Source organism: Pungitius pungitius, chromosome 14 (genome assembly GCF_949316345.1).
Source record: "Pungitius pungitius chromosome 14, fPunPun2.1, whole genome shotgun sequence".
Taxonomy (NCBI): Eukaryota; Metazoa; Chordata; class Actinopteri; order Perciformes; family Gasterosteidae; genus Pungitius; species Pungitius pungitius.
In genome coordinates, this window is record NC_084913.1 from 9,143,250 (window position 1) to 9,165,958 (window position 22,709).

Below are 22,709 nucleotides of genomic sequence, written 5' to 3' on the forward strand. Positions count from 1 at the left end.
AAAGCACAAGAAAACGCATATTTCAGCACCTACTGTACAAGCCTAAATCCATCACAACAAATGATATATGCAGGCCTGCTATGGTCTTTTAAGTCCTGTGTAATTTTAGAATGCAATCCTACAGTAAAGAAAACTCGTTTTGTAGAACTACACAACTTTAAGTGCCAGCAATTAAAACACAAATGCAATGTCTTCTGTTGTTTCATATAAAGTCATCACTATTTTTGTCTGTTTGTCTTTCCTAGCTCCACCCTGTGCATTCTGTCCACTGCAGGAGTTGTTTTTGCAACCTTAACCAGCTGTGGAAACAGGAAGCTGTAAAGCTGTCAAGATCAGTGCTGCTGCAGCCTGCAGGAGTGACAAAGCCCTCATATCCAGGTAGCTACGGCGGCGGTTGAGCTGCGCTGCACAGGGAGGCTAAAATTAGCTCAGACTGGGCGGCAAAGAGAGAATGAACTCAGACTGCATTGACTGGCTGAGTAGCTTTTATGGGTAGGAATGATGACGCTGCAGTCACTTTTATGGCCTGAGCCCTCAGTTGAGGGGTTCCAAATTTAACAGCAATTTCCCTGCTTTCTCTACAATCGTCATCACTTTTAGGCCACGCGCATCAGCAACCAGAGAGGTACATATAAATGGTTGCACTCTAGCACCTTTCCTTGTGGCTGCAGGCACACAAATAAAGCCCATCTCAGCCCCCTTTTTCCATGCAGCTTAAGGAGAACTGTAACATGAATAGCCCTGGAGAAAGATTAACAGCTGCTGGCCTCCTGATGCCAATCCAACGATCGATCTGCTCCTGTTCTGCCATTGATGGCATTTTGGGCAAAAGCTCCTGCTGGTTAAAAACATCCTTTTCACCAAATCCCAAGGTAATAGCACAAACGAAAACTGGTTCCCTATGCTTTGAACTTCAACCACATAAACTCATGGACTGGGTAGACCACGAGCGCACAGCGTCCACATTGTGAGCCTAGACGTCCCTATATTCTGTCTTGTATGTGTGAGCACGCATTTGCTTGAAGTCAATTGGGAACAACTGCGGCAGACTCGGTGGCACCAGCCCGCGGCCCTTGATGCCAATAGCCACAAAAGGTGGTTCAGTTGGTGTATGAATCTGTAAGAGCGACGACGAAGCAGCGCATCGTGCTCCATTGTGCTCCAAAACGACTCCCCGTTCTGAAACACTGGCACAAACAAAAACACAAACAGTGCAAAGAGAGACGAGAAAAAACAAAACAAAGCGTCAGCCTATAACAAAGCTACACGAGGAGATAACATCCTGCCCCTCAGTGCAGGCTATAAAGCAAGCCTGCGAGGCAAGAGGCTACGGAACAGAGGTAGCGGTGGTGTAAGGCAATAAAGGGAGGAAGTGTCTGTTTTGTGTGCCCCTGGCGCACACATCAGGGAGTCATAACAAGGCAGTACTGGTCAGATGAGCTCCAGGCTGTCATTTCTCTCCTTCGCATTCACTATGCCTCCAGATCTGTTTTCCTCCCTAATACTGTTGTCCACTCCAACTAGCTCCCCCGTAAAGCCCGGCTGCTGCAGCGTGAGCCGCTGAGGCAATAACGCACTAACCTGCGCCCATGCACGCACAAGCTCACACACCACACACGCTGAGCTCCCCCCATGGGCGAGACCCTGCAGAGGTGATTGAGCACCGGCAGGGCCTCATGCTCCTGTCGTTTATAAAAGGTGTCACCCTGAGAAACAGAGATGCTCCCTCTAACCTTATTAGTATGGCACTTCCATGGCTCCCCTGCCTGATTTTGACACAAGGAGTGGGTGGGGCAAGGCACAGTGAAAAAAAAATAAAAAAAATTAAGAAGGAGGTTGAAGGTGAAGGGTGAGATAGACCAGCGACACAAGACCAGAGATGTGAGAATGGAGGCGTAGGATGGAGGAATAGTGGATATGACAGGAAAAGGGAGAAGGGGAGACAAGAGGTGTGGCTCATCAGTTCTGAGGGTGAGTGCAGCGTGTGGCAGGGCTGCTGCAGCATGTAGGTGATCCATCACTGTGCCTGGGCCTCAAGCTGCAGCACTCTCACTCTTATCTCTCCATATCTCTGCCATATATACCACCCCCCACACACAAAAAAAGAAAAATCTGAAAACGTCTTATAGATGTCTGGTAAAAAGCTGTCAACTCTGCCATGCCATCCCCGCCAAGCATTTCCTGAAAATGAGGCACCTCGTCAATCTCACTTTTTAGCCGTCCCCTATTAACTTTCTGCCTCTTGTCCGTCTTGATTTTTGTTGCAGTACATTTGGGTTTGGGGCGGGGACACACAAAGTATGCATTGCATCACCTGCTTCCCAAGGCAGCGAACCTCTCTCTATCTCTCTCTCTCTCTCTCTCTCAGTGCAGAAAGCCACCTCTCCTGAGGGAGGCAGCAGGGTTGGTGAGTCACAGAGGATGGGCTAGAGAGGCGGAGGCTTCCCTGATTAGGTCAGCGTGGCTGCCACAGGCAACAAAATTGCCAACTGCTTTGTTTACAGGGCCTTTTCCACGGTAGCCCGCTCTACCTGCCACAGGGGGGTAACGGCAGGAACAAGAGAAGCGTGCGTTATTCTCATACTGCTGCGGTTACGCTGAGAGGGAATCTCTGCTCACATATGGTCAAACAATCCTTCCACAGGATGTATTTGCTCACTTGGCGGGGTGCAGAACACAGACTGAAGCAATGTGCAGCTTATTCAATTCTCATGACCAAACGGCGAGAAGTGCAATCAGTGTCTTACATCACACGTGCAGAAATTAGCCCCCTTTTGGGAGAGACACGCTGGGACGAGAGCAAATGAGTAAAGCGCTCTCACTGGATGGGAGAGCCACCGAGGGAGGGAGGCTAACAGAGTCTTTTGTTCGGTGCTCACAGGACCACGGAGGTGTGCTTCACAACTGTCAAAGTGTCAGAGGCGTTCGCGTCAAACTGCACCGAGCAGCGCGCAACGGGCAGGGACGTCCGTAATGAAAAATGACGACACCGGCGGGCAAAGAAGACACTGGTGCACACCTTCGCGCCACTACAAAGACGGCGGGATGAAACGGGTGACAGCCACCTACCATTGAACCGTGAGCAAGAGGGAGGACTTTAAAGGAGAACTTCAAAAAGAAGCTTCAAGCGCTGAGGAGCGCCCCGCTGGTTTCTGTCTCCTCTAGTTTAACCCCATCACTTAAAAGAACAGCATAGACACAGAAAGATGTTAACAGGATGTGAAAGAAAAGAGTTTGAAGGCGAGGGGGAGTTGGGGAGGGGGAAAAGGGATAGAACAAGACCAAACAGGGGGGGAGAGAGAGAATTCTCAGAGTATTTCCCATCTTGCCTCGTGCAGATACGTCCCTCCGTGTGAGGGAGAAAAAGGGGAATGAGCCAGACCAAACAGGGGGGGGGGGAGAGAGAGAGAATTCTCAGAGTATTTCCCATCTTGCCTCGTGCAGATACGTCCCTCCGTGTGAGGGAGAAAAAGGGGAATGAGCCAGACCAAACAGGGGGGGAGAGAGAGAGAGAGAATTCTCGGAGTATTTCCCATCTTGCCTGTGTGGCCCACTTATCTGGCAGGCAGCAGGGCGGCCGTGTGCTTACAGGGCCCTATTGGCTGATTCATATCGCCGAGTCAAGGCGACGGCTCAGAGTGAAACCGCCTGCACGGCAAAGGGCCGAATGTAGCGACTCTCGCTGCTTGTTAAATAAGCGGGAAGACACGTGCACTGAGCGCATGATGCCAAACAAGCACATGGCTTGTCACACATGAGTGTGAAGTAAGTGTATAGTGATATCATGAATAGTCTAGCGGTGCTGCAATCAATTCTGCGACTCATCAAAGTATGGAATCATTTAGGCAGAAGCCTACAATAGACTGCCTTGTTGGAGAGCATCACCAGTATCCTTGATCAATTATTCAACAAAATGTAATATTTGGCTAATTTGTTGTATCTCTATAAATGCGTACAGAGCATGTTTTTGTGTCAGCAAAGGAGAAGCTGTTAAGAGAGTGTGGCGCGCACTGATCCAATGCTTTGTCTTTACTGCCCCAATCAATGGTGAAGGTATTAAGACACTAAGCTGGGCCATGAAATTAATGAGACACAGAAGGAAAACCACATACCCAGAATTTAACTGTCCTCCCAATTTCATTCATCAAATAAGTAGCTACTTGTCAATAAACGTCCTCATAACTGCATTTAATTCACGGCGGACTGAAAACGACCTCATGGTATATTAATTTTCCTGAAATGTACGACAAACACTCCCTGTCCCGCAGTTATGTGCTGGCCACAGCTGCGATTACCTGCACGACTCATCCAAAGCTGAAACCGTAGATGTTTTACAGGTAAGGTGACCACTAAGCAGATAAGGACTCAGTCGAAGAAAACACACAGCCCAGGAGACGAGGAGACGAGGAGACGAGATAGCAGGTGAATGTGTCTGCAGCGGGGGGAAAGAGTCCCTGGGAGCCGTGGGAGGTTTGATTTGGCAGCAATTGGCCCTCAGGGGGAGGAACAGGAGACAGACACACCCGCACGGGCAGAAGGCCATCGATTTGGCCACAGCGCCGCAGACATGCAGTCGCACGGATGAGACGGGGGAGAGCGGGTGGGTCTACGGGGCCGTTCCCAAGGGTCACCGGTGGCAGGGTTGGCGTGGCGATACAGGTTCAGTCTCTGATATGGTAACACCGTCACAGGGAGAAACATTATCTGGGTGACTGGCGCGTGGCGTCGGACTGAACCGCGGGCCCCTCGTTCTTATCACACGTCCACTTTGGATTTCTATTCTTGGAGTCTCCGTCTTGAGTCTCCCTTTAAGGCCGTCTGCTAAAAATGATTCCGGCGGGTTTGCTTACAGAAACAGACCATGCAGAGACGAAAGCCTGCACAGCCTGAAATTTGACCTTTAAGGAAATTAAAGCGGGGAGGGGCCCGGGGGCTCACTGAAGGCTACATGCCTGCTAGTAGATAGACACACAGTCTGCTGAGCTCAGCTGCACACATCCAGCTACACAGCACATTTCATTTTCCACCTTTCTATTTCCTTCACCTACTGGTTTGTAAAAAAAATGAAAAATCCATCCTAATCCAAAATTAGTTTATTTCGCAAAGGGTCCCCCCCAGGAGAGATTTGTCACAGCGGTCGTTGTCATTGAGTGGATAACTTTCTTTGATGACAGTCCACCCTTTGGATTGGTCCAAAAGACAAAGAAAAAAAATAAACAGGCAACTTCTCAGACGTCTGAAATCTCACACTGTGCTTGCTGGAGCTGCCTTCTTGACACTTTTGGCTGAGCTACGGGGAGCCACTGACACAAAGACACACACAGTCACACATACAGATAAATAGAATAGAGCAAAGACATGCCTCGGGCACTGTTTGTGGTAGCTATTCTCTTTATTGAGAGAGCAGCAATTGCATGAAAGTCGCACAGATTGACACAAATCCTAACAATTATTGTTCCTACAATCCATTCCCCTCTGAATCCATCAAGCCAATCGCCCTTCCACAACCGCTTGCTGTTCATTCCAGGTTTATGACGCCTTGACAATGAACGTGAAAGGCGTCTAAGCTATTATCATGCCTCTCTCTGTGCCACCGCCTTAATCCCGCGCCCCTGACGACGAGCATGTCTCAAGGCGCCGTGAGTGAGAAGTAGTGAATAAGGGACGAGGTAAGGATAAAACGGGCGGGCCGCGTGTCTTTGGCCTCACCGTCAAACGAGACGGTGTCGTCGCTGTAAGGTTTGCAGTCGCTGTAAGGTCTCCAGAACTGGAGCAAAGATTAAACACTGCTTTTTGTTTTGATCGGAGATACAAATGACCTCCCAAGCGAAGTTGACGAAATGAATAAAGTGAACACTCGCCTCTCTAAGAGCTGTGCTACGTCATCCTCTTTCTCCCCCCTGAATCATGTATGCACTTTCCAATTGCTTTCCTCTCCACTCCCTCCAATTTCCTCTCATAAAAACGCTGCCTTCTACGACTTTCCTTGGCTGGAATTTTTATGTCTTTTAGCGGCCAATCTCAGAGGAACGTTGTCACGGTAATATGATGATGACCCTTAGACTCCTCATTAAATCACACAGCATCAGAGCATCAATTAAATGTCTAAAATGTTAATACAAAAACACACCCAAGACATTACAGACAACCTTTGAAAAAGACGTGTCAGGGAGCTTTCTTTTATCTGTCGCTACAAAATCACAATCTCTTACATTAGCACTCACGTCAGCGTCTATGTCACAACCTTAATCGGACAGCCGGACCGACAGACCAAAAGAAAGTCAGTTGGATGCGACTAGCCTGAAGAGACGGGTGTCAGACTGACAGATGGAAAGTTGAGCTTCTGTCACCATAGCGCACCATTCAGATGAATTCAAAGGGAGACGAAGGCATTCAAAGGACAGCCAGAGCTGTATCTGAGTTCAGACTTGCTCTGCAGATAAGGGCCGAGGGGGGGTTATATTGCTTTTCTTCTGTCCCCTCCCCTTTGTTCTCTGTTTTAAGGGAGTGCGAGAAAGAATGACAGTAGAAGAGCGAGAGAGAAGAGAGTGAGAGAAGGGAGAAAAAGAGTCATGAACAGGTTGCTGGTCCCCCGCCCCCCCCCCCCCCCCCCCGGAACAGCGGTGATGGTCAAAGCCTCGTTAGGAGAACTCGCTTGGTGTTTCCGAGGGTAATTAGCGGAGGTGGCTAGAGCGGAGGGATGCCGCCACGTGATGGATCGTTTCTGACAGGACCGGAGTACTGTTGCCCTCCGGCCCTTCCCTTTCCTTCTCCAGTTGGCTGCGGCGCAGCTGTTGCCTCCAGCGTACATTCGACTGGGAGCACTTTGACTCAGCTAGACGCGAGGCGTGAGCTAAATCGCAGAGTAATCTTCAGTGGAATTTTAAAGGGAAGGGAAGGTACGCGCTGCTTCAAATCTCAAAGGGTTTGCAGGTTCACTTTCTTGGCTGTGGGTGAAGAACACATATGCCCTGGAGCAGCATCCAGTAAACTTTTGCTCCACCCTCCCATCCCTCTTCTATTCTCTTCTCTTCTCCTCATAGGTCTTTTGCATATTTTAAAAGGCTTCTCTTGCTATGTATCGCCATGGCGGGACGGAGTTTGCCTTTGCCCTTGAGACAGATCAAGCCGCACGGCCCATTCCGGTCCCTGCGCTGGTCAGCAAAATTCAAAAGGTCAGGCCAATGTTATTGCATTGATGGTGATTTTAAAAGATTTTCCAGGTGGGGGGTGGTAAAACAAAGGCCACCATTTGGCATTATTGGATTGGAACAACAGTGTTTGTCAGATACATTGATTTTTCTGGGACTGGTTCTTATTATGTTGATGTAGGCAGTATGCGAGCTGCTACATAAGACCCTGTAGTAAAGTGGATAACACGTGCCTACACTAATAAGGGGCCTATTCTCCTCCAGCAAGGACAAGTCAGTCAGTTGGATGATAATGATTGAGGATGGGTGTATAAAAGACTAATGCCCTGTCAGTTTAATACACTTAAGCAGAGTATGGCCATTCGGGCAGTATGTGTCACTTGTAACAGCTACTTTAAAACACGGGTCACTCACTATAATGCGATCCAAAATATAACGTAAACAATTGATGAAAATGTACTTAAAGTGGAAGTAACTTAATTCAATCCATAAAACAAAAAATACAATCACAAATAGCATTAAAGTAAATTTGCAGCTATAAAAGACCTTGCTGTTAGCATAATATATATTCTAAATTCTTTACTATGCCAGATGTCTCAATCTGGAGCAATGAGATTGATTTACAAGTCATATAACGAGGCGAGGCGATAGGGTCGGAGACCAGGAGACACAAAATCTGCAAAAAAAGGAAAAACATATAGTCTCTTTGTTATTTGGCCGTCCTCTCTGTTTGTGTCTGCAGCTCCTGGTCGCTTCCCTCAGGCTGCACAGCCTCCTTTCACCCCACGGACCTGTCTACCCTTAAACATCCCTCAGATGCCCTTATACTCTTTTCATGGCAAGAGAGTGCCGGGAAAGTATTTTTTACTTCAGAGGGTTAAACGAAATGAAACCAACCAGAAGTTTTGACATGATATGAGCTAGTTAAATTCTCTTAATATCCTCCTATGGCACATGAAAGACCAACCTTTACAAAAGGAAAGGAAATAAGTGCCTACAGCAGAAAAATCTATAGTGGTGCACCCTGCAGCCTTTTATGGAAACAAACAACACGCCTGTGTTGCTTTTGTGATGGATTGTGTGAAATATTTACAAGCATTTTCATACTGACATACTTGCCAAATGGGATGTATGATGATAAATATGAGTTGACAGTGGTGATAAAAACCAAGAAAAACTAATCAAATGAGCAGTAAATATTGTCTGATAAACAACATCATTGCTCCTTATAAATAAATAGCATACCCTCTCATGGTCCTACCCCTTTCTCCAAAACTTAAACATTTAACTCAAAATGAACATGTGACTGAAAGCTCGAATTCCCTTCAAATCCAGCCTTTTTAATAAAATCATGCAAAATAAGGCAAGTGAATCAGCAGTGCTTCCGCCGCAAAAGGGATAGCGCAATAACACCAAGCATCAGTGAAAAACGTTTGCATTGTAAGGTCACAGCAGCCGAACCCATCAAGCGCCGCCGCATGGACATTACGTAGCCCGTAGTTTAAGCGCAGTTGCATTATCTTAGTCTACCTCTCACCACGTTTTCCATCGAGGTCGAGGAAAAGGGGTTCAAAAAAATGTATTACTTAATTTTCTGACTTTTCAACCGCAGCCCTGCTTTCCCTACATCCCCTCCTACACACCGCCACTCTGCCCATTACATCTGCCTGTTTGTTCCCAGCCAATTGACTAGTCATCCACAATCCACGTAAAGGCATTCAACCCCCTCTGCTTTTTGTCGGATCACCATCATCGCTACACACTTTCTTGTTTCCTGTCAGATGTTTTACCAGTTTGTCAAACCCGCTGCCATTTAGACTTTGAATTACTGCAGATTAAGGGATAATTAATCCATGGCGTCATGCAGCTCTTCCTCCATTTGGATCCAAACACATCAAACCTCAATACAATATATATCCTCAACGATGATAGAAGCTGAGATGAATTCTAACAATAATGTAAAAGACGAACACAGTGCCCAACAAGTCCTGTTGAATGGATTTCAACCTAATTAGCCACCTTTGGTAGTGATTGCAATAATGTTTATTATATTTTGTGTGGTGACTGTAATTATTTTTCCAATTAATAAAAAAAAATAATGATATATACTGTATATACATATAAACAAATAAATGGGGGCTGAAATCAGAAGCATCACTGCTGACTTTTTCGATAAAGCAGTCCAATCTCCCTAAAACAAAAAAACTATGACAACAGGTGACAAATAGGCTGGCAAAATAATGATTTGTATTTATTATTTTGTTTTATTATTGCTTGTGGAACAGTCATGCGTGATTTTGGTGGTATACTGTGAATCTGTGATATAAGAGAAATGATTGTAAGCTTGAAAGTCAGTAAAACTAAAATGGCCTGATTTGTGTTACATAAAGTCATCATTTTCTGGTATCAACATGGCAGAAAAGTGCCGGTAGGGCACTTCAAATTTACTGTAAGACCTCGGAGCACAAAAACGCCTGAGCGCTCTTAAAAAAAGACGATGGCTTTTTCTCTTGGTGGCGGCATGATGCCTGGCAATCAAAAAAAGAAATGCTATATGGACACTCAGCTTAATTTCACAAATACCTCTTAAGCTGCATAACACAATGTTAGCAAACCAAATGTTTCATAATAATTTCATTATATGGTATTTAATCATTTAAAGGAAGCTTTGTGTGTAATGGACAAAGAAACGTGTGCCGTGTGTGGGTATATATATATGTTAATAACTATCTAGGTTAGAATATTGGAAATATAAAAATAAAAAAGTAAAAATAACTTTAAGGGTCCAACTTAAAGATCAGTCCACCTTAAGTTAAGTTGACTGTAGTTGGTGCTAACTTCAGGGTTGACCCTCTTCACTTCAAAGTAGCTATATTTACGATTATGAACATATAGCAATCAACAATTTAATACTTGAAGACTAATGTCGACCTTATCGGGGAGCTTCCTCTCAAATCAGGTAGATTTGTTTGCCCATACTCTTCAGCTAGTGACAGATTGTGGCTTTAAGCTTTTTGTGGTTGAGATTGTTGTGACACCTGGGCGGCTTGTTAGTTACTCCAACCACAGCATCCCCGCGTGCAAGGCCCTAAACGTGCCTGTTAATGAACTGTTAACAGGGGTTGGCTGTCGGAAAAGGAAAATGTAAATTGCCACGCCTAACAGGAAGTTGTGTTTCATACAGCGGCTTGGAAGTGTGTCCTCTCACTCATCCGTGCTTTTTAATATGACTGGAACAAAAGGGCAAAACAAGCTCCCCCTGCTTGCTTGCTTTTGCTACGGGAAGGACAGCGGTCATGGACGAGTCATGGCTTTGGATGTCCTCTGCTCTGCTTGTCACATGACATAGGGCTAATTAACTGGAGAGCGAGAAAATACAGGCCCTGCAAGGAGCAATAAACATTCTCCATTAAAGGCGATCTAATTGGAATGCAAGCTACAAAGGCTTGAAGGAGAACACAACAAACACAGAGGCCACTGTAATTGTCCACCAAGCTCTGACGAAAGCAAACATAAAAGAATTATAATACGCCAAGCGCTTCCTACAAGGCCACGATAGAATGCTGTGGATGTACTTCTCCATCGTCCGGCTGAAGTTTCCACATAGTGTTTTCACGGAAAAGGTCACAGACATTTCAGTCATGATTTTCAGAGGGCACGCCATCAATTATGACCTTAACTATTCAATACCTTGTGAGAGGAGCATCCAGCACAGAAAAAATTGTTCAGTTTTAAATTTGAGATTTTTCCGTACTGAGAAAATACAAATTCCTGGTTCCTAGCAGATCAAAGCAAAGTCTCAGAGGAAATGGCCTTTCACAGACAGGCTTCACTTCCCTGTAATGGCCAATTCTAATTTGAAACATTTCATGGATACAGAAATATCTTTAAACAATGCTGGAAGTGGGCTCCTATTTGGGTCACTTTCTTTGCACTGCTTTTCAAAGTGAGGAGCAAGCAAGCCAAAGTCAACAAAGTCAAAAGCTAAGGGGGAAACTTTATGATTTCCTAGTCAGCCCGAAAAGATCCGTCCACTCAAAGCCTTTAGGTGGCGTGGTTGATCGATAATGCAAACGCCAGGAGGCCTCCAGAGCCCATTGCCAATTGTTGACCATGACTGAAATCTTCCTCCAATAACCCAGCTGCTTACAGGGATGGACGACAGGCTTCTGGTGCCAATAAGACAAGTGTGCAGGGGCAGAGGGATGGATGCTGGGAAAAATAGTTACAGTGTTTGTGTGTCCGCAAGCGCCGATGATTTCCAAAAAACACACTTCAACGGGGCAGTCCGAGGGAGGCAGGCAAGCGCGCAGGGGAGGAAATGTACCGCAATGGTGGAAACCTGCTCAATTTGCCTTTCACATAACACCATACCGGCTTCATGGCCAATTTATGTATCACACCGGGCACATTATGGACTCCTCTGTCAGGTAAATGTGTTTGGAGTGAAGGGGAAGGATGGATGGAGAGGAAATAATAAACAGACAGATTCATCTCCATAAAAGCTTTCAGGGGTTCCATTTGGGTCAACACATTCCTGCTAGCCATAGGACTGACTTAGGCCATCTTTCTGTTTCTCATACTTCGTATCCTGCTGCTTTTCATATTCTGGTGTTCCCGTAGATAGCAGAAAGGATTTAATCATTTTAGATCATGTTACACGAAAACCCTTGCACATCTGGATTCATTCAATACCAAATTAAATCCAAGACTGCATTGTAACTGGGTTTATATTTTCGTTTAAAGAGAGATTACCTTTAATGAGGTTGCGCCTACATTTTAGACTCATTTAAACCTAATCAAGGATCAATTCTAAACTGTCACTTGTTTAATTTGTTCAGATGATGTCATTTACTAAGATGACATTTAGTGGCCACAGCATTAAAGGCAAGTTCTTGTTATTATTCACTGTTAATGTATTGTTGATTTAGTCAGACTTTTATAATTTCGCAGAGTAATTGTCTGGCAACGCACTATTTCGCAGAGTAAAATGTTTTCATCTTCAGGGGCTGCCTGCCTGGTGAAGGGAAGGTTTTGCAGAAAGAGAGAGGAAGAAACAGAGAAACAGAAAGATGGCATAGGAGGCCGAGACATCTGCTCAGGTATATAATGATGATGCTGCTTCTTCGGGAGAGGAAAGGAATGAGGTATGATGGTCACGTCTGCTAGCACGGAGTCTTCATCTGTCCCCTGGGGGTTGGCGGGGTAAGCCAGGGAGGACGGCGGGGCTGGGGAGGGAAAGGCAGACTCGGGGACGATGTTTTCCAGCTCTGTTTCTTGTCCCAGAAGCCGAGCAAACAGCGTGTGCGTGTTATAAAAGCGGCCCGAATGCTCTGCAGACTGCAGACCCTTGTACCATGAAAGTCGAGGTTGGAATCTGATGTAGTTTGTATCAATTTGCCGTCCAGGGGGGAACCCGGGCAATGCGCCTTCTTGAAGAGGGATCACGTCCATGTCCTTGCTCTTGTGTGGTGTGGTAGTTTACTCGGGAGTGTCGAGACATTCACGGCTTCACGCGTGACTTTTCATCTAGGAGCCCTTCCTGTCGCGACCGGCTCCATGAAGCTTAAGGGCTTGAAAGTAACCTTAGTCTTCGTCAAAGAGACAAAATGACCGGATGTGTGACGGCAAACATTCAGCCAATTGCAGACTACATGGATAAATTGCGAGGAATCATAGTCATATGAACTTATATTCCTCATCTTAAGGTGGAAAATTAACTGCACCCAATACATATGGACTAAATGTTTTTGTTTAGGTAGATTAAACGTGACGAGCATGGATGCAAATACAAGCTAATAACACAAGTTGTTCTAAACTGACTTGCAGAGAGACACATTCTTCAAGGACTACTGTGCTTGCTAAGGGAGCTGTGAAGGTTAACTGTCCTTCCTAACAGTAATAGGTTTCAAGTATCTTGATTTAGCATGGAACTAATTTGCTGGATTGGCCAAAAGCAGAGATTTTGATATGATGATGATCATCAGGTATCACCCGGTCATACACCGGAAATTCCAAGTCTTCTTTTCCTCCATGTCAACTGTGAGATTCACATTTACCGATTCATGTCCATTTGTGTCACACCACTATGCAGGTGCTCGCGCCATTCCCCCTAAACCCTTGTTATTTTTTGTCACCATGCTCTCTCTCTCGCTCTCTCTGTCTCTGACACAGAGAGGAGAACAAAGCTGTTATTTTCTGTCTGAAACACAAGGTGACGACCTCCCAGCAGAATGTAATGCGCACCTTTTTTTCCCCCTCTTTAAATGCTTGGAAATGAATCATGAGAAAGAAAATGTTGAGAGTTACATGGGACTTTGCTATTGATTCAATTTCTATGACCACAAATACGTTAAAGCGTAATAAGCCTATGTTTCAAATCCCCATACTCTCGCATGGCTTGAAATGGTCTTGTTGTTACCTACAAATCACGGCTCTGTGCAAAGCCCTCGAAGGAGCGATATGTCAGGGGAGGCAAAAAAAAAAAAACCAGAAGGCAACAGACACAAACAAACCCTCTGAAAAATGTAATGGTTTTTGTTGAGGATTTTGCCAGTGTGGGAGTATCATTCATGTTCCCCATGTAGCAGATCCTCTGAGGAGATGGTGAATATTAAAGGGCTTTGCAGAGGCCTTCCTTGTGAAGGCTCTTGACAGGAGATTTGTTTATGACCTTCAAAAAAGTATAGGAGGAAGTCAATAATAGCTACGGTTGTGTCCTTTTCAACTAAAGGCAGTCCCTGCCACTCAAAAGTGGAGCTGTTTCAATTGCAAGTTAATTCTCACAGTATTTGAACTATATCTTCAGTTGATACTTTTTGTAATACATAAGTTAAGAAAAGTATGCCGCTTGTAGAAGCATTCCTTTTTCTTTCCTGTAATCCACCAATACTGTTATAGTCAGTGTATTGGCAATAAGCTTGTTGCACAATGAGTCTTCAGAGACAGTAACTCCATCTAAAAAGTTTACACAGCATAAAATAAACTCACAAGATTCATTTTGTGGTCAACTTGACAAAACTGCCCAAAATACGGACTTGCTTCGATGTGCATAACTTAAACTGAATGCTATTGGCTGTGTAGTAGCCAATAGCGTGACTGAATGGAACGTTTTGTTATTTAATCTCAGAACATATTTTATCAAGTCTTAATGGCCAGTTGTTAATTAAACTGGTATCTGATTGGTTCATGGTAGTTCAATATCAATACTCAGAGAAAAAGAGTTAAATCAGTGTATTCCTACAAAAATCTCGATGGATAAGAGAGGGAGCTAGATAAATTAACATGAAAGTCCCCAAAAGATTGAACAGTAACATTTCAGAAGTAGAAAAGAGAAAACCGCAGTGTAAACTGGGGATTTCTGAAATATTTCGTCATATTGATTCATTTCATTATTAATAGGATTTTTGAGGATTTTCTACTGTTATACTGAAAGCCACCTGTCTAAAAGAAAGAGACACGTGTTGCTTCTCCAAAAGAATAAACTGGGGGTAATTACAATAGTGACAATAGAAGAATACCTTGATTAGACAATTTAGGCAATATCACTGTCTGTGACATGTTTGTGGTGCACCAGGCACAGCTGCCTCTTTGTTAAAGTGCCAAATGAGAAATAAAAGAAAGCCAAAAATGTGAGCCATATCAGATTGTATTCCTTAAATACGAATCTGCATATCACTAAAACCGACAAAAGCCGCTTGCCAACTTGGCGACTTTTTCGCTAAAAATCTTTCCAAACCCTCTAGCAATTTTTTCTGCTGTTATTGGAGACTTTATTTGTGGTCTTTTCTGACGTGAAAGCACGTGTCATTCTGCATTTACTGTCCTCAGCGAGTCAGTCTCACAGACACCTCGCGGTTCACACAGCAGCTGCAGTCTGATCAGAGAGGAGACAAATTGTCAAAAGTATAACCTATTCCCAACCACTATTCCTTGACCTCCCTGGAAAAACAGCATAGGTCATGGAAAGATGGTTAGGAGAATTTATGAGGATTAAGGAAAAGAAAACTTTCACTAAGCATGTTAGTGACGTCTTTCTGCAGGGAAGATGCACTACAAAGAAGCGCTTCTTAGATGCCTTTGTCCGGGTGTTGTTACAGTGCCGAGTCATGCAGACAACATAAGACAACCAGGGTCAAAGTATTACTTTATTAAGAATGCAATATAAATGGATTTATTTACGGTTACCTATATGATGATCGGTATTTGTCGCAAACGGCCAAATGATAGGTCACTATTACAATATTCTCGTAATTTTCTCCTTTCCTTGGTCCAGTGGTTCCTATGCTAAAGGAGCTAAGTAGGGGAGCGTTGATTCTCCTTACCTTAGCATTTAGAGAATATGAACAGCTCTTATCATAGCGCCCACAACTACTTCGGGGTCATTCCACTCAGTTAGGAACCATACTAAGCAAATTTGACAGTTCAAAACCAGCACCACACGTCCCCGCGTCCAGACTCAAAATGAATTACCCATGCACAAAGCTGCTGATCCCGCCCAGCTTTACAGAGCCATACAATTGAAATGCTTCTTCACTGACACACTGAAATAAATGTACTGTCTGCATATGACTTGCAGGCTCCAAACAGCAAGCTGCCTTTAAGTTGGACAAAAGTCACGCTGGTCCACTGCAGCGCATGTTCTCTTACAGCATCCAATACGATTGTGCAAATTAGGCGATGACGTCATTTAGCGACTTCTAAGACAGCAAATAGCGAGTCGGCAACACGGACCAAAGCACAACAAAATCCCTCATCCTCACGCAAACTGAAGCCAGGGAGCAAACAAGTTTACTTGCACAGTAAAGTATGAACAGCATGAAGCACGATCATTGACACAGGCTTCGGCGTTAAAAAAGGGTGCAATGGCACATATTCTTGGATACGTTACACAAGAGCTGAAAAGCTGGAAGTGTGTGTAACTGTGCTGCTGGGTTGCTTGTTTTTTTTTTTTCTTCCCTTAACGTATAAAGCCCATCACCACCGCTGCTCCTTTGACCCGCCACGTCTGCCGGGACACAGTTGGAGGCCAAGCACATCTTTCGCTGGCCTTTGCTGGCAAACAGCACCGGCTGAGGGAGCTGGAATACACAATCTCATTTTGAACGAGACCGCACTAGACCCTGGACCTGTGTGGCCGCTCACGTTTGTAACTTCTTTGCAATAAATACAGCAACAATACACTGACAGAAGACTCAGCCAAGATACCGACGATAATATCATATTTTTAAGCTGCACACAATCTAGTGTTTCGGACCAATCAATACAGTTTATCAATATAGACTGATGTCCTCTGGCGTACAAAGTTATTGCACCTTCCTGATCCATCTTCATTCGGGGCAAATGAGTGTCTCTTAAAATTAGCGAGCTCCTTCACCTCACTTTAACTACAGTGTAGGTCCATGGAGGGGACTGCTCTGCAGGGGCATATGGGCCCAGGAAGTGTTCAATTGTCCCCAGAGAAGGACAAAAGGGGGACAAGAAAACGCTGTGCAAAGAAGTGGTTTAAGTAACGTTAGCTTGTTAAATGAAATCCTCAAAACATAAATTCTCCTTTTTTCCTGACCATGTTGCCCCTTTTCATGTGCCCTGCACAAAAAGCTGATACGGAATAGAGAAATGATGGGCCCAGTCCAAACGGCCCGACTTAATGCTTCACGCCCTGCTCAAGCTAACCCAAAGTTAGCCGTCAAACGGGAGCGTCACGTGGAACGAGCCCACGCCAAAGGGCGCACTTTAAATGCTGCCACTAATTGGGGGAATTGGTTGTGGGGGGGGGGGGGAGCGACGTTTCAGAGCTCCGTTCACAGACCCACCACGGTGACAACAGCTGACGGGTAAGGACGTGAAATAAGTTGACACTCACCGCGGAGTTCTTCCCGGTGGCCTTCGCGGGGAAGGCTCGTGATTGTGATCCCTCCCCGAGCCTCGACATGGCCACAGGTTCCGTTTGGTCGATTGATGAGGTAAATCCAACCGGAAGATGGAGAGCAATGCTGCCAATTTAATCCATACTCGTTGGGCTCTCAAAACGTTACGCCCTTGGATGTTGTTGGAAGCGGTTGCGAGGCAACTTCAGAGACGCTTTTGTCTGGTTGCTGCGGGGACGTGTGTGTGTTTCCTTGTTACCATGGAGATTTCACGGCACTGTCGAGAGAGACGTTCAAAATGAGCTTTACGCACCGGTACATTGGATTTCCTTTGCTAGTAGTCGTTATGAAGATGAGAATATTATTTAGTTCATAACTTGTGTTATTTCACAAGTGATTTTTGTTCTTTTCTTTCTCACTCTCATTTCATTTTTTTTCCCCAGAGGGGAATTACATGCTTCTGAATATTTATTATATCCTTACTCGACTACCTAATCTTCTTAACTATCATGACGACAAGTGCCTAGACGTATGTCTTCTTCATTTGAAGAGGTGTGCAGGTATAAAGGTCTAACAGCTAATTAAAAGAGTTATACCCCACTCTGTTGTATATTGATACGAATAGCTCAGTCCTCTCTTATTGCCATCGCGCAATTTAAATTTAAATCTAAAAACTGTCAAAAGATCACCGACCATTAACATATATTGTGTTACTGTTTCTACATACACACACACACACACACACACAGTAACCTGCCTTTTTCTGGTTCTACTGCTGCGACAGGGTACCCAAACTTCCTTTTTTCAACACAGGGGATCAATTCCGCCCGCATTATTATACTTATGCAGCGGATCCTCATCCAGAAGTAAATACTTAATGATCCTTTGTCTGGCAGGTGGACGAAGGACTTGACTCTCAATAAGCTGGTTAGAGAGCAGCTCGAGCCCTGAATCATTCCAATTTGGGGATGAGACACTTTTAATCTTCCAATATCGTTTTTGTCTCTGGAGACTTTCTTGGGTGGACCAGTGCAAATGTTATTAATCTTCAGAGCACAGGCAATTTCTCTAAAAGCTCCTATTTGATTTTTTATGGCTCCATTGAGGGAGGAGGGTATAGGGGCAGGGAGGGAGCCTGTAAACAAGGTATGCAGTGAGGGCAAGTAATGTCCCTGTCAGCATTCAATGTTGGTTTCTCTCACTTTCTCTCTCCCTCTCTCTTCTTCACATCAGAGGATTAAAAAGAGGGAGAGGGGAGTTTTCAGGAAGCCAAAGAGGCAAACTGGAACGTCAGCATGATTTTAGCTGAACTGAAAAATGATTGTTCAAACAGCACTGCGCCATCTCACTCCTGTGAAGTGAGGAGGAAAGCTGGCGTTTTTGAATTGTAGAAATAGAGAAAGACCGGAATGATGCATGAAATACCAAATATCTAGTTAGTTTTGGTTTTCTGTTGGATAATGTGTGCTCATGTGTAAACATGTGTCTGCAAGTGTGTGTATCTGTAGCTCTGTGTAGGTCAACATGCATATCAAGTTAATACCTCAGCGCCTCACAGCCTCCTAAAGGACAAGTCCGTGGTGGATTCTCCGACGCTAATGATGTATTGTAGATAACCCGGTGGGTTTTCTTATGTCGGCAAAAGAATATGAGGAAAAGCATCAAAGAGGGAACGCAAAAGCTGGCATCATGCTTTGATCAATGTGTTATTTTTCTTCTCCTACACATGCGCCTTCATCCACATGGTGTCCATGGTCTGATCTCCAGATCTTTTGCCGGGCCGTGCACCTTCAGGCTTGGCAAGCATTGTCCACTGCTACAGAAAACAGCAATTACGATATCATTAGAGGAGAAACCCTTTCCCACTGTACAAAGCAGAGGACCCACACTGGGAGAAGAGGAGAACATCAGCAGGAACAGGACAGCAGACACTTTGCTGCAAAGTCAGTTGGCCTCCAATTACCGTGAAACGAGACCCACAGCCATTAGGCCGAGGGGAGAGCGGCCAGAGGCTTGTTTGGTTTATTGTTGTGTTGTGAAAGTTCACCCAAAAGGTATGTGGCTACGATGTTATGCCGTTGTATCTGTGTGCTAATGCTCTGTTACACCTTCATGAATTTTAAACCAGAAAAGGAAAACGTAATCTTGGATGTATTCTATATTCTACACTATCGAAGACAAATCCGCCTGAGAAATCCATAAAAACTCTCTCAAAGCACTATGAGCCTAATATATGATCTTGTTGTCCCAAAAGAAATATTACGACAATATTGTGGTGATTAGTTATGAGGAGTCTGAATACATTTTCACAAGTGTCACAGCTTTTTACACTTTTTCCCCAAAGTTGTATAACCATGGACAATATTAAGTTGCACCAAAATCAGAACAATCTTCTTAAACACAGCAATGTAATTTGATTTGAGATTTTATTGAACCGCTTCTAGTTATCAACCGCCAGCAGGCCCTGTCAAAACAGCCGGCAGCATTACGTTTTAATTATAAGTAAACGGTTACAACTCACAAAAATACCCACCAACACAGATGTTCAAACAAAAAAAAGAGTTGCGCAATGTAAGCAACTCACACGCTAACGTTGCCGGGCCTCCTGCTCTCCTAACGGCAGCTCGTCTGCCTGCATCTGACCGTATTCAACCTTTAAAAGTAACTTCCAGTGTCTTCACTTTCAAACTTCAGAGTATCTTACCAAGATTGTCAGTTGATTTTATGTACAGAAATGGACTAAAGTGAGCGGTAGGCCTACCGGTCCTCGGCCCGATGGTTGGGGACCACTGCATTAGAGTATTGGTTCCCAATCAATTTGAGGGTTATGAAATAGAACCTCAATGTGATGTTGAGTGTATCTGTATGGAGCTTGCACATTCCGATGTAAAAGTGTAGAAATAGCAAAATAAGAGAGAAGCGTCACAATTATCTAAACATTTAAAAAAATGACCTTTCTGTGACAAACCTTTCGCACTTTAAATGTGTTGCATGGCAGGGAAACACAAAGTGCAGTCTGCTGGGAAAGTTTGCAGCAAAAGAAAACACATCTCTTCAAAATGAGACATCCACAAGGCAGCAGTAGAGGCAGATATGACTGGATTCTCAGTGGATGGGTAACTACTGTGCTCACATCTTGGAGGACATAATGATACACATTTGTTGATATTGCACATGACTGCTGCATCACACACAACACAAAGCATAGTTAGTCAAGCTTATAATACAGTGAATTTAGCAGAAAAATAAAGCTGAGATGGACTTTAATGCCCCTTTAGGATACGTCTCTGTAGGAGGCTTTTGTTACAGTTGTCATCACATCTTATCATAACACTGCAAATGGCAGACATAGCGTTTGCCTGCTGGGCATGGCAGAGGTGCCCTCGATGCTGCCGAGTAGCTATCCACTGCATAGGGAAACTAGCTTGGGTTAAATGCAGAGTTTGAATTCCAATCTTTGCTGTGTTCATGTGTGACAATAAAACGTGATTCACATTTACAAACACAGCGGTACTACTTTTTTCTGTCATTTAATAGCAGTTTGGGTAACTAGTCTTTTTCCCCCTGAGCTCTAACAAATCCAAAGGCATAGATCCCATCAAACGGCAGGGCGGTTGGCAGTAATACTTGATATGGCACAGAGTTGCAAGGCTGCACTTGCAAAGCCACAACGTATTGATCTTCAAGCATTATAGAAGCACCTTTGAGGCCAGCTGATAATAAAACTAGCTTGCTCTTCCTTTGGAGCATACGCTCTAATATGCCCACTGGACCATAGCAGCAATAATCAGACACGGCTCTTGCTGATAAACATATGGATAATACATTTATCATACTGCTGCACTCTGATTGGTAATTATTTAGATAATTGCGTTTGCTAAAGACACTTTTATGTTGTTCATGTTCATGGATAGTGTATTCGCTTTGAGAAAGACTTCAATCTTAAATAGATTACAGGCCGTTGTGTCACTGTGGGCTGTCAGACTTTTGCAGTCAGAATCCTCAAAGTAAAGCCGTTGAACGCTGCAGGCCTCACAGTATGACCTCACCGGTGGTGCTTTCAGCAGCTTTGGCAACACCTCACTCTCCAGACAATTGAGCTTTCCTATAACCCACAGGTCAATGTTACATGAACCTGAATGTGTGAACAGTGACACCAGCAATCCCACTGGGGCGCACAAAAGATGGCCTCTCCTCCACACAACTCCACTCTGCACGTGGTGTTAGGTGGAGTGAAGAGAGGCAGAAGGTGACGGTGATGGCACAGAGGTGTTTTTCAATGTGCAGTGCCTGAATCCTGTTGTGAGGTCCTGTTTTGGCTTTGAAAAACACAAACTTTATGTTAATTACGGATGTTGCTTCATACCAAAATCAACAATAATCATATCTAATAACGAAATACCAAAATCATATTAACAAGATTTGCATTTAATATGATACATACATAGTACTAGTCTCTCTAACTCTACAGTCAGGAACATAGCTGATCTGCTTGTAAGGGTCAATGTTCTATCATCTCAAACTTACTCTGAGATCAGCAAAATCCTTTTGAATGACTCAATGTAATGCAAGAAAGCTCTAATGTAGTGTTTATATGCATGTTTTCCTAAGAAGTGTAGTGTCATTATTGAAATATATTTCCATCTCTGTTGTCACATGACTGCCACTGTTAAATCTCAAGCTGTACATGGAGACGTGTCTGAGGATGCTATGTGGTGGCTGCGCAACAATAAAAATATTATTTTAATACATAAATCTTTTTTCCACAGCTCATTTTTAAAACGGTTCGCACATAATTATGAACATAGATTAAAATATATCTATATGATTGTGAGATCTCGAGATGCCCTTCCCTTTATTTTGTGTACTTTAGTTCTCTTTTCCAGATTGTGACTTAAATTCACCATGTTGTTCTTCCCTAAACGTTATTGAACTAAAAGAAAAAGAGAGAAAAAGGGATTTTGATGTCGATAGAAAACTTTTAGACAAGGATCTATGTCTCTGGCGGGCATAAAAAGATTTCCACCCATAAATTACATTTGTAAAATTCATTCGTATTAGTCTCAGTGATATAATGTGAATGAACGTCTTAAATACATGTTTTTTTGTTGTTTTTTTCAAACTATTCAAATGCTTTCACAAACACAAACATCCCTGCAGCTAATGCAGTTTGCCCCCATTTCAGAAAGAGCAGCATGCATCCTAGTCACCTGACTGATGCCTCTCTAAAATAATCAAACAGACAGAGACAGGCATTTATAAAGGTGAAATTTTTCCAAGCCCCAAGTAAAGATGATACTGGGCATCCTAGCACATATGGGCAGAAAGAGGGGGAGGGGGGGGGGGGACAAAACAAGTTTTTTTCCCCCCCCGGGAACAGAAAAGTCATCTCTGCTCACATCACATCTGCCTCTTTTTTTCCCAGAACAGGAAAATGCCTCTCCGACGTTACGACATCTTGGCTCCGTTAATTGCAACGTTTTGCCGCCGTATTGGTATTCACGTTATGCTCCGAGAACAGATGGTGTTTGACTTTAAGTATTATTAACACCTCCCCGCATCCTAAGATCTCGGGTGAGGGTCAGGAGGCCCGAGCAGACGTGCAGGTGAAATTACAACAAATTTCATAATAGCATCAAATACGGAGGCTTTGGTCGTGGTTGGTTTGTGTGTGTGTGTGTGTGTGTGA

At 44.1% G+C, this 22,709-nt stretch overlaps 1 protein-coding gene across 3 annotated transcripts in view; it reads right to left on the bottom strand.

Moving 5' to 3' along the window:
• The window catches only part of pacrg (PARK2 co-regulated), a 106,345-nt gene extending 89,099 nt beyond the window's left edge, over positions 1 to 17,246 (bottom strand). For 2 of the 3 annotated variants that reach the window (XM_037486785.2, XM_037486784.2), the window contains exon 1: positions 17,017 to 17,246. In XM_037486785.2, coding sequence (XP_037342682.2) covers positions 17,017 to 17,085 — 69 coding nt within the window. In that variant the 5' untranslated portion in view covers positions 17,086 to 17,246. Of the gene's footprint in view, positions 1 to 4,295; positions 4,454 to 17,016 lie in introns of those variants that run through there. The other variant, XM_037486787.2, reaches the window with a different exon arrangement.
• Positions 17,247 to 22,709: the final 5,463 nt, after the last annotated feature.